At 42.2% G+C, this 12,850-nt stretch overlaps 1 protein-coding gene across 1 annotated transcript in view; it reads right to left on the minus strand.

The window, feature by feature from the left end:
* The window catches only part of frem2b (FRAS1 related extracellular matrix 2b), a 106,206-nt gene that overhangs the window by 12,757 nt on the left and 80,599 nt on the right, over positions 1–12,850 (minus strand). The window contains exons 11-17 of the mRNA XM_086036173.1: positions 12,290–12,454; positions 11,949–12,131; positions 11,744–11,874; positions 9,703–9,858; positions 7,584–7,887; positions 6,188–6,319; positions 4,919–5,250 (exon numbers count right to left, since the gene is read on the minus strand). Of these exons, the coding sequence (XP_085892299.1) occupies positions 4,919–5,250; positions 6,188–6,319; positions 7,584–7,887; positions 9,703–9,858; positions 11,744–11,874; positions 11,949–12,131; positions 12,290–12,454 (1,403 nt within the window). The remainder of the gene's footprint in view (positions 1–4,918; positions 5,251–6,187; positions 6,320–7,583; positions 7,888–9,702; positions 9,859–11,743; positions 11,875–11,948; positions 12,132–12,289; positions 12,455–12,850) is intronic.

The raw sequence follows: 12,850 nt of genomic DNA on the forward strand, positions 1-12,850 counted from the left end.
TTTGTGACCAAATATTCATTGCTTAAAGAGCCACGTCACTGTTATTTGTTAGCCGATTAATGGAATTTTGCATTGATTGTTAGCATTAAACTAAATGGACTGTTATAAGGCAAAGCTATGCGGTTGCTCTAAACCACAATGCGTCTTTGTTGTTTGTTTAGTTTGACAGGAAACTTAAACTGGATGTGGCAGCAGCTTGAAGCCTGTCTTCAGAAGAAGTGTTCACTATGCGCCAAACTGCTGCTTGTTGTCAAGTGAGTTGGGTTCACTGCAACCATACAGAAGCCAAATTGTTAATTTTTGCTTGTTGCCCAAGCAAAAAAAATTAAACAAACCAAAAAAAACAACCAATAGACAGCTCAACAGTGACGGGACATTGTGATTTCCTAGGAAATGTTGTACAAGTCATCTCTTGAAAGTGTAAACACTTGCAGAAATTTGTATAAATGGAACCATTGCTGTTATTGATATGGCTGCTGTTGCACCAATTGTTCACTCTAGATGAATATCATTATTCATATTAGCATAAAATTATACCAAACTGGTAGCCCTTCACATTAATCAGTACCCAAGAAGTAGCTCTCAGTTTCAAAAAGGTTGGTGACCCCTGACCTAAAGCATCCAATGATATTTTCCTGCACACTCTGTCATACACACTATCACGCTCTCAGCCACTAGGGGAGAGTACATTGTATTTTGACTTAGTAACGACATATCCTGGAAGATCCGAGCACACGCTTACTTGGGTCGAAAAAAGACCCCAACAGCACTCAATAGTGTCCAGTCAAATTACTCTTAGGCTAAGTCAATTCCAATGCTGTTCACGGCCACCTGGGTGCACATTTGTGTGCTGTGGCACCTAGCATAGCTGCTGATTTACTGCAGGGACGCAGCAATAGGGCCATCAACCAAGGCATTTTCAAAGGGCCCCAAGCTGAAGGGGGCCCCTCGGGTCAATTGAAATCGGCCGTTATCAATGACAACACAATGGCACTGCTTTAGGTATTGCAACACAAATGTGGCCAGTTGGGGAACCCGAGAGACGGCTGATAATGGCCCATATCAAAAACACAACTGGCCATTGTTCTGGTTTTTGTTTTTTTGGGAGAGCCTCCATGGTTTCATGCCCAGGGCCCCCAGGGGGTCGAGAAGCGTTGGTATTTCCCAACATCAGAGGCCTCAATTCCTTTCTTTGTCTGGCATTTCTAGTTGCACCATTTTTATAGTCTTCATATTGCATTGTATGAATGTGTTGCTTTTTTGCAGTTGATTTTCAGACCTTGGCATCTTTATGCAAAAGAATAAAAAACATGTCTTGTATTTCTCAGTTTATTCTGTTGATTAGCTTTTTTCCGCCCTTATGATATGTGCTTTATTCGCTAGCTGCTTTATTTTCTAGTAGATCTTGGATCTTTTTTCAACGCACGCCTCCTTCATGGGGAGTCACATTCCTTGTTGGTGTGTGAGTGCAAACATTCTCGACAATGAGCTGCAATGTGATTGTGGCTTACATTGGATTGGAAATGTGTGTTAAAAGTTCAAAATACACAAATTTCACCCAACTTGTTCCGACACGCGAGGCTCTTAAAATGAGGTATCTGCACCTCTCTGACCTGCCGCGCATGTGCCAGCCTGCCTGCCTGCCTGCAGCGGTCGGGTGAGCGTGCTCAAGCGAGCCTCCAGGCGCCCGCTGTGTACTGCACATCATGTGTTCATATTCATCCATCTGACACGACCTGCTGGGCTTTAATGGATTCCCGCGGCCCTGCTAAGCAGTGACATGACACTTGGAGCAGGCCGTCCCTCCATTAGCCCGTCTGGCCTCTCAGGGCAGCACTTGCAAATCAAAGGCCAATGCTTCTTTTTCCACTTCATTCTGCCTTGGGGTGTTGTCTGCTACATACTCACTAGACGCGTAACATTCTGGCAGAGGTGAGGGACTCAAGTCACGAGACGTGCCACAAGTCAGACTCACTCTAAGTAGCCTAAAGAGCTTTTCATAATATCTGTAAACAATAGGTGTTGGGGTACTTCCAGGTGGCAGAACACTTTTCTGAAAATGATGATCAAAAAAAAGGTTGCGTTAGGGATTGTGCCGCCAAAAGGTTTTATTTTTTCTATTTCCTAAAAATGAAATTCAAATCAATTTAGGGTGATGAGTATGGTGTAAATCAAGTGGATCGCAGGACTTCCTCTTCAGGGACAGACTGAATCAAATCTCCATCATGGGTTTGTGAACGACCTTAGCCTGCTCGCTAACATAAGCGCTAGAATACATTTTCCATTTCAGCATCAAAGGAGCACTTTCTGTGCCATTCATTCGAGCAACAGAAAATTCACTTCATTACGTCTGAATATCCACCATGTTTATTTTTGAATTAGCCTACCTGTTCAAATATAAATCGAGGCCGGCGCTCAGGCTCCTGTCCAATCGATTTACTTAACACGCTGTAACCTCTTGTTTTAGACTGACACCTAACACGTTCAAATTATGGTGGGAGAAAATCAGGCTAAAATCATTACGCAAGCCATTTATCTTGTTTTCTCAATCGCTCTGTCTCGGTCAAGCAACACTGAAGGGTTTGCTTGCTCGCCTTCTGCCACCCGGACATACAGTATGTGTGACGTCATGGCGTCATGGTCTCGCTTTGAGACTCACTTCCACCACTGCATTCTGGCACATCATAATCCACCAGTGAGATTTCTTTAATGAAGGTGGACAGAGACCAACGGCAACCTCAGCTGCTCGACTCACAGGATTAATAATTAAAGTAGCACAGCGGCACATCTTATTTATGGTATTGATAAAGGCTTCTAAACAAGCAAGCAAGCAGCTGCCGGCAATGTAAACCCTTCATGTGGCTGGTATCTGAGCAGAAAATGTCTTATGTACATTGTATGCGGTAGTGTGCTGTATTGATCAAAGATCATTTCAGCTGCCACAGCATTCCATTAAGATATTGTATGCTACTAAATCCAATGAGTGTTCAATGTCGTCTTTGGAATGACATCAACACAAGGAGATAACAGGATCCATGTTCGAAGACTAACTCTACCCTACTCAAACTCAAACACTAACTTCATACTAATCCCTAACCCTCCTTCAACCCTAACCCTAATTCTCCACGACCCTGCAAATCTTATCCCGTAATGTTGAATGACAGCATCACCGACTTTACAGCTGTACCTAATGAAGTTGATCATCAGCACGGATTTTCTGATGCATATGATTTTCACTAGAGGTTGCTAGCATGACCATCAAGATCTCAAAGGTCAGTATTGGACAGATAATCCTCAGATATTATCACCATAAATTGCGCGTGAGTCATAAAAATAAGTCGATATGGGCTGTTACTACGGCGTACTGAGATCAGATGGACTTGAAATGGCTGGAAGCAAATCACTTGCTATTAAGGACACACTGAAATTAACTGCGGAACTTTAAATCCCTCTTTAAATCTTCTCATCTTTGTTGGGAGCGAGGCGGCGCGGTGTCCAGGTGGCGGGGGAGTGGCGGTAACGCACACCACAGCTGCTGCAGACGGCTCATGAAAAAGGAGGTTGTTTTTTTTGTTTTTTTTGTTTTTTTGTATTTGTAATTTTTTATTTTACGATCTTACAAATTTGCCAATACAGACGAGACAAATAAACGCTCCTGGCGGGAGATGATGGATGCCGAGCGTGTATTTTGTCATCACTGCAGATGTGAAACAAGATAATGGATAGAACGTCCTGTGCAGGCTGTTTACGTTGAAGTCTTAACAAGAAGACTCACGGCAACATGTTTTCTTTTACTATACTTGTAAATGATTTAGGGTGTACTCAGGCTAGGCCATTTGACTTTTCTTTATTTGTAGTTGTTGTGTTTATTTCTATAGTAGTGCAAGGTGGCTGTTATCGTGAATCACTGACAAGAGGAGTGATTGCACTAAACATATCACATAACTCAAGCGCCTGTGCATGACCAAACACGCCATGGATTTTTTCAACTATGGACTATTTTTTCCCGGTATGTTTATTTCTATTGTGCAAAGTGGATGTTATCATTAACAAATGGTGTGAGGCATGTTCCTGTGTGTGACCAAGCATGCTGCACATTTATTCCAGGTCTACGGGATATTGCGAGTCGTGTTAATTTCTATTCTGCAAGGTGACGTTATCACCCATTCATCCATCCATTATCCAAACCGCTTCTCCTCATACAATAAAAAAACATACAAAAAGAAAAAAAAGACCAGGAAAGATCGCATTACAGCCCTTGTATGACATGTCTGCATGGCTCGACCAATCATGGCATACTATGTTTCATCTCGACCAAGCGTGCTTGAGGAGGTGAAGTGTTCCGGTTTTGGGGACGTAGCAAAGCACTCACACAAGCCAAATGTACCGAACTTTAGGTGATGAGAGCTCTAGTCGGCTCCCTCTAGTGGCAGTGGAAAGAATTGCAGTTCAGTTGTATTTAACTTTTAAGTTCAACACATTTGCATATTATCTTAAAGCACGGTTTACTTTATATATTTATTTAGGTACAATTACTGTAAAATCTCGTGAATAGCGCACCCGTGTAATGTGGCTATTCAAACTATGCATGATGTTACAGTGGCTTACAATAATACGAAATCAACTATATACCTGTATAACCCTCTGCCTTGTTTCTGGTGATTACTACGCTATTGAATATTAATTTCGGTTATGACGGTCGTACTTGGAGAGAAAAGTATGTTTTTAGGTGGTACTTGGTGGAAAAATTCTGAGAACCACTAGCCTAGTGGTGAATATGCCCAAACATGATTTTTCAAACAGAGGCCCCTTCACTGTGCAGTCAACATTCCTGTCCCTGATCGCCTCAGTCCTTAAGTCTGGAGATGACAAAGGGGATCAAAGGTGAGTTGGGGGGGAATGGGGTGGGGCTGCTTACCTGTCCATCAGTGCCGATGGTTCCGCCGCAGTCGCTGAGCAGCTCGGACATGTCATAGTAACTGGTGAACTCCCACAAGCACGCCTCCAGGTTGAGGTTGCGGTAGAAGCGCAGAGTGTTGGCGCCCCTCAGCGCGGCGCTGTACTGGTAGGGCGCCGTCTCGCCGATCACCTCCGGATTCTTGGTGGCGTCGGTGAGGAAGCCGTGGCGCGTCTTGACTTCAGAGTAGTCCAGCAGGTTGGAGCAGCGGTGGTTGCCCACGCGGGTGCCGTCCGGACTGAGTGTGAGCTCAAAGTTGGATAAGGCGCGGGTGGACACCACAGGTAGCATACCTAGGAGATGGACTTTTTAATTGCTTGTATACACTGAAAAAAATGGTGTGTTGAATTGACTCAATTTTATTTTGCCAAGTGGTTGCACAAAATAAAATCATCTGGTTCCAGATCCTGGTCAGTTTTTCTACCTATTGGTATTCTACATAACAAATCTCTGTTGCTGGGGAACCTCTCCAAGGCAAAGCCCATCATTTGTTGCTGTGCGTGATGGAGTGAGAAAGAGACCGGCAGCAAACTATCGATAGAGATGTTGATACACTGCCAAAATGGGTGCCATTCACCACACTGCTGAAAATCTGATTAGCTTGCCACTATTCACATTGCGTAACGGTCATCCGGATATATTACTTGAAGGAACCCTCTTGCTTCTACAAGATGCATTTGCACCCCCCACATACCTACGTGATGTCAGACATATTGAGCCCCCCATTAAAGTGACAACAACATTCCAAGATTCGTTTAACTGCAAAAATTATGATCCGGTGTTTGCTTTTTGACGGCCGTTCGAATTTGAATCGCCACGATTTATGCATAGCTCTACTGTCCACCAATTAAGTGTGAAATTAAACATCTAAAACAATCTTTGTAATCTTCCTACCAACGAAAATGTGTTTGTGAGTGATCGCTCTGAATTTTGATGAATTATGACATCACGTGAAGTCATCATCAAGTTTAATATAGGAAATTATCCAAATATCACTTAATTGGTCCAGAAATAATGATTAAATGTCTCTTCGGTTAGCTATATATCACGGTAACCAAAGCCATGCTGTGCATATGCATTAGCCAGAACCACCCATCCAATTTCAATTTCAACCAGAGTGTGAAAAGCAGGTGTAGTTTAATTTTTACAAAATGATATCAAAATCTTTAATTAAAACACCTCGTACCTGTTGAATTGTGAAAAAAAAAAAAAACACTTTTGTGGCCTTACCATCAGTGTGAGGCATGGTGACAGTCAGTTTGATGAGATTGGGATGGTCGGCGTCATCGGCTCCAGTGTAGCGCAGCTTGGCAGAGAAGGGCTCAGCTCCCACCGTGCCCACCACGCGAGGCTGGCACATGCCTGCCGCCCGGCCGTGAACAAATATCAAATGTTTAGTTAGCTCACAAAACAGCAATATACACCGCGGAGAAATGATTTTCAGCTGCCAGAGCCGCAACGGCGGCTGCTCATCATGCGGTGGCATTTGCATAACAAACAAGAGCACTGGCTGAAGCACCCGTAAACGTCAAAAGGTAAACAACAATGAAATACCTAAAAGAAGGTAAACCTAGACCAGCCAGAGCCCCATTTTTTATGATATCAAATGTAATTAGATCCTTCAGAAGCACAACAGATTAAAATAACAGTTTTGGCATGTTGAACATTTTCAGTGGGAATGTAATTTAAATCTGCTGCCAAATACTGGGGATCCGATCCAGGGTAGAGTTTGAAATACAAATATGGATCTCTCGTATATGTACTGTTTACATAGAAGATATGAATGGAATATTATCTGATAATACTTTTAAAAATGAATATGATTGACCTCATTACTGTATGGATTATAACCCAAACAATCGATATGTAATCGATAATGTAATTTCTGTGTGGCTGTGATAAAAAATTACAGATTTTTGGGGGGCAGGGGTTGGATTTGTTAATCATGCAATGAACACTTGGACTATTATCAAACAGTTCATTTATGGTCTAATTTGTAAAACAGCATAGAATTTTTTCATTCTCTCTTAATGTAGATTCTTGACAGAAAAGAATGGGAACAGCATAGCTATTAGAAAGCAACGCATACATTTTATGTTTTATGTAGTTCTTAAAAAAATTTGTTTTTTTTAGTAAATTATTGTTTTGGGACATCATTATTCTAACCAGAATATATGAAATCACTTATTGTATTCTACCTACTATATAAAAAAAAAGATTATGTATTTAATTATGCCATCAATATTTTGGATTTTATTTATCCAATATTTTTATGACATCGTCAATGTATGAATTCTAACCAAAAACTAATGAAAACATATAAGATTGCTCACTATAAACAATACCAATGTATTTGTTTTATTTATTTTGACAGATTATGTGTTTTCTTGTTATTGATACCATTAATGTGTGCATGAAGTAAATATATAATGGGTCCAGTTAATTAATATATATTTTTAATGTTGTCATCAATGTTTGGCTTCTCTTCCCAAAAAAGTACAGGAGAATAACACTGATGCATTATAAAAAAAATGTAGTTTGATTTAACGTAACCATGGGAAATTACAAACAGAAAGACAAACCCTCCTTGGTGGAGCTAACAAAAGAAAGTATTGGCCGCACTCACCCTCATCCGTGCTGATAGTCACCACGGGGCTGTTGAGCTCCAGCCCCTCGTTGCCGTTCGAGTTGACGGCCCTGGCGGCGCACTGCACCCTAGAGCCCGCCTGGAAGTAGACCGAGTCCAGCGTGATGAGCTTGGATGAGGTGAAGAAGGTGTCGAAGTCCACTTCGCGCATCGGGCCGGTGACGCCGTCCGGGCCCTTGGGGGCGCTGACGAGCCAGCGGTAGCGTGTCAGAGTGTTGTTGATGTTCTCGCTCACACAGATGGAGCCCGTTTTGTCGTAGTCCGGGTATTTAAGGTTACACGCCTGTAAATAAAACTTCAAATTAGTGTTGTTCAAGTAGACTTATTCACATTGAGGTCTTCCACACATACTTCCAGGGGGCAAAAGACGAAGCAATCTCCAACATGATTTGAGATTTGACCAAGGAAGAAGGATTGAGAAAACAGGCGAAATGGCTTGAAGATGATGTTAGCTTTCTTTTCTAATGCAAGACTGAGGTCGTGTCCATACAGAAAAGGAGTCTAATTCTTGCACTGAAGCACTACTGTAGGCTTCTAACACTAGGACGGCCAGAAGGCATTTGACCACTTATGCTTTACATTCGACGATGTCACCCCGCCATCACCTGCTATTTTGGCAGTGAATGACCAATTTACAAATTAAAGTCATCTACTTGTAGCCAACAGAGTTGTTTGTCAAATATCACGGAGATTTGTCGTTCAATTGTTGTTGCAAAAAAAGTTGTAAAAACCACTGGGTGTTCTAGTGCTAAGTGGCCCTCTAACGCTGCCACAGGAAATCACAGAGAATAATCCTGTACGATGTACATACAGTACAACAACGACGGGGAATATGAAGTGAGCGAGAAAGAAGACGTGTGGATGAGGTAGCGCTCCTGCTTCGGAAATGCAGCTCACCACTAAGAGAAAGAACATCTAACACATTGAACCACCATAGTTGTTGTCAGCGCACAGTGACACAATAAATGCCGCTATTAGGTCATCATTTCAGTAAAGATATGTATGCGCTGTAGAAATGAAAACACAAGGGTAGTGTTTTTTGTAAAAGTATTCAATCTCATATCCAGTTTAAAAATGTATCGTATTCGGCCTGCCAAAATTCTGGTTCTGTGTGGATGTAATGTAGAGACGGTGAAAAAAAAAAAAGTTAAAAAACCTTTATGGATACACTTCGGTGTGGACATGGTCCTGAATGCCAGCTGTAATTTACAGGTTGTTAGTGTAACTACAGATCAAATTAGCATGCCCCTCCCCTGTGTGTGTTTGCATTTAATTGTAGATTTGGACGCAGGCGTGTTGGAGCCAGCCAGCAGCTGCACCTCATCCACCCAATTAGCAGCCGCCCGTTTTTAAACCAGGTTTGGACTCTACCATGTCATGTCGTGTCTGCATTTCTGTTCCTAGCCTGCCTGCTGCTCTCATTCCTTGCACTCTTGCATCGAACCTGCATCCGCATCTCTCTGACCCCTCCCCAACCGGCAGCCTTTCCCTCCAGGCACAGATATTCGCCGCAAACTCATACATTTCTCTGCACCGTAATCTGCATCTGGGTCCTCCTCACAATCGGCGATTTTAGATTCAGATCAATTCAGGGAAATTGATTAAAAAATAGACATGGTGGAAATTCAGGAATCGTTTACATGATCACTGAGGGGCTCGCTAATTAACTGGGTTTTCTGTTGCTTGGATTCATAGTACAAACATGCTCTTTTGATGCTGAAATACATACCGTGATATCACTGCCAAAGCTAGAGGCGTGCTATGAAGCTGATGTTAGCAATCAGGTTAGCCATTATGTTTGACTCAATTCTTCTTTTTTTAGATATGTGTGAAAAATGCCTTCCACAAGCCTGATGTTGGAGGTTTGTTTTTCCATTCTGTCCCTTCAGAAGCGGCCACTACATCTTACAATTTTCTCGTCATGACTATTTTAAAAATGTGATAAAAACTTTGGCGGTAATCTGTCGGCGTAATCCTGAACACGACAAAATCTTGTCATTGTTTCAGTTCATCACTTCTGCCACCTAGAAGTACATTAACCTGCTGTTTCAAAAAGATGATAAAAGAGTCACTTAGATGATAATGGATGGAGACGTACGGTGACACAAACGACAGGATAGCCGGCCACAGGGAGAAAGTTTCCGTGCTTGTCGATGTCGTCATAATGAAGCAAAGAAAGCACCCTGGGCACTGAGGGGAAGGTAACATCTGCCATGCTGTTGGTCTCCTCGATGTAGATGATGGCTTTGGTCAACTGGTGAGGGGAAAGGAAAGAGACAATGCATTGAGAGCTACAAGTTAATTGTACATACAGTGGCGTCGACTCGAATCTTTCCTGCTATTCACATTCTCTTCTTCTGCATACAAAGTATCTCTTCATGTACTGTTTGCCATTCACTTGTGCACATGTATGTATTATTCATGTGCACAAACACGCCGCTGCTCTCATTCTGCTCACTCTCATTGCCCGATGTCTGGGAATTGGGGTTCACCCCTACCCTTCCACTGTTTAATAATATACAGTATGGTGAGGAGTTTTCAAAACATACTGTATTCTTTTATATTTTTGTGTAAAAATATGACTTTTAATGTTATGCTTTTCAATTTGTAAGCCTCTTGTTATGGTATGGGTTAATCTTGATTCTTTTAGAGTTTGAAAAGCCTGTCAAAAGCATATAACAATAGGATTACTGTAAATTGTCTTGCTTATTTTCTTCAAAACAATAATTTGGGAAATTCAGTTATTCTCATGATTAAATTTTTAATTCATTATTCGGCTAAAAGTGCACGTCATTGACCCATCAATATTGAGCATCAAGGAAAAAATTAGATAGGATTAAGGTTTAAAATATCCTGCTGAAAAGCTCCCTTAAAATATGCATTGTGTTATTTTGGGGATGTTTTTTTTTTTTTTTTAAGAGTAATGAATGTAATGAATTGTATTAAGAATCCTTAACACTCTTGTTTTGTTGCAGGTAAAATAAAAAAATATATATATACAGGTTTTTTTAAAAATAGACATTAAAAAAAAATAAAATGGAATTTGCATTGTGGACGGTGATCGACTGGTTAGCTCGTCCGGTTCAGAGGTCGTGGGTTCGATCCCGGCCCAGGCCTCCCTGTGTGGAGTTTGCATGTTCTCCCCGTGCCTGCGTGGGTTTCCTCCAGGTACTCCGGTTTCCTCCCACATTCCAAAAACATGGATGGTAAGCTGATTGGACGCTCTAAATTTCCCCTAGGTGTGATTGTGAGTGCGGATGTTTGTCTCTGTGTGATCTGCGATTGGCTGGCAACCAATTCAGGGTGTCCCCCGCCTATTGCCCAACGACAGCTGGGATGGGCTCCAGCACGACCGCGACCCTTGTGAGGATAAGCGGTATAGATAATGGATGGATAGATGGAATTTGCATTGTGTTATTTTAGGATTTTTTAAAATTAAACTTATTCACATTGACTTGTGAACATTGTAGGTAAAATAACAGGTGGAATAATTATATTTTTTTCATCACCCATCCATCCATCCATTATCCATACCGCTTCTCCTTACAAGGGTTGCAGGTGTGCTGCAACCTATCCCAGCTGTCTACGGGTAGTAGGCAGGGTACACACTGAATTGGTTGCTAGCCAATCGCAGGGGACACAGAGACAAACAAAAAATCTCACCCACAATCATACCTAACGACAATTTAGATTGTTCAATTAACCTACCATGCATGTTTTTGGAATGTGGGAGGAAACCGGAGTACCCGAAGAAAACACACGCAGGCACAGGGAGAACATGGAAACTCCACACAGGAAGGCCGGAGCCGGAATTGAACCCACGACCTCTGAACTGTGAGGCGGACGTGCTAACCAGTCAACACCGTGCTACCCAAAAGGGGAAGTGGAGCCTATCCCAGCTTCACTTTGGTCGAAAGGTGTTCATCCTTCATATGGCCTTCTATTTAATATGATACCCATGGCACAATCTGCTAGAAAGTTATTGTTGCACATGACAACAATCGCGCCAACTAACATTTCCAGTAGACTCCCATTCATTCCAATATCCACGTGAATGAAAGCATAAATAGTGTCGGTGCTCTACCTATTGAATAAATTGCAACAATTACAATTTGATCCAAGACAAAAATGTCATGTACCTGCGTCTCTGCCACCATGTTCTCATCTGGCTTCAGGTGCACGGTGAAGGCCTCCCTCATCTCTCTGACGCCGTCGTGTAAAACCTCCACCTCCACATAGTGCATCGTGTCACCTTCTCTGAACACAAGCTCTGTGGAGAGAAAGCACATCCATTCAGAATCGCTTCGTTCTTTGTCATCCCAGCACAGTTCTCCCGTCACTCGCCCTCTGATATGGGATGGTAGTCCTCCCCCGAGGTGGCAGATCCATCTTTGGTGTGGACTCGGACGACGGACACCTTGGAGCTGTCCCCCGCGCGCATCACGGGGATTCTCACCACAGAAACTAGGCCTCGTTCCTTGGGTTCGTTCACACTGAACTTGGTCTCACCAAATTTGATGATGGACTCTGAGGAAGGAAAGAACAGCGTAGGACTACAAATCAACACAGATGAGATGAGTAGGTAGCATTTTGAGCCATTTCTGGCTGTTTATAAACATAAATGAATCTGCTTCGCCTAGTCACATTAACACTTTTAATGTTGGAAAAATTATGGTCATACTTACTGTCCGCATCATCTTTTATTCTGATGAGTGTTTCGTTCTGCCGTCCAATGGACGCGCCAAAAGGAGAATCACTTTTTGGGCTTCCGAGCACGAGACGCAGCTCCTCCTCTTCCTCATGCTGCGTGTCATCAACCAACTCCAGGACACAAGACTTCTCCACCTCCCCTGAGGAAATACACAGCCACTTTAGAATTATTATTTTTGCATTATTGGAAATCAAGCTTTTTGTTATTTTTTGTAAAAAAACTGCAAAATCTGATGAGATCCAATGCGCACCGCAACGGCAACAGCTTACAATGACATAAAAAGCTTTCAATAACGTTTCAGCTTAACAATCTTTAGATGGCCAAGGATAGAAGACGATTGAATACTGTACTTTCTCTAGGAGGAGTTTGTTAAAATGTGACCTCTATAAAAGGTGCCAATAATGGCGACAAATTCCAAAGTAAATTGAAAATGGCGGACTTCCTGTTAGGTTTAGCATATGCTCCAAAAAGACTGTTTCGTAGGGCTTGGCCTGTTACATATGACTTTTCACAGATCTAGTTGAAACGTATAACT

The sequence above is a fragment of the Filicampus tigris genome, chromosome 7 (assembly GCF_054856515.1).
Source record: "Filicampus tigris isolate MCC_2025a chromosome 7, RoL_Ftig_1.0, whole genome shotgun sequence".
Taxonomy (NCBI): domain Eukaryota; kingdom Metazoa; phylum Chordata; class Actinopteri; order Syngnathiformes; family Syngnathidae; genus Filicampus; species Filicampus tigris.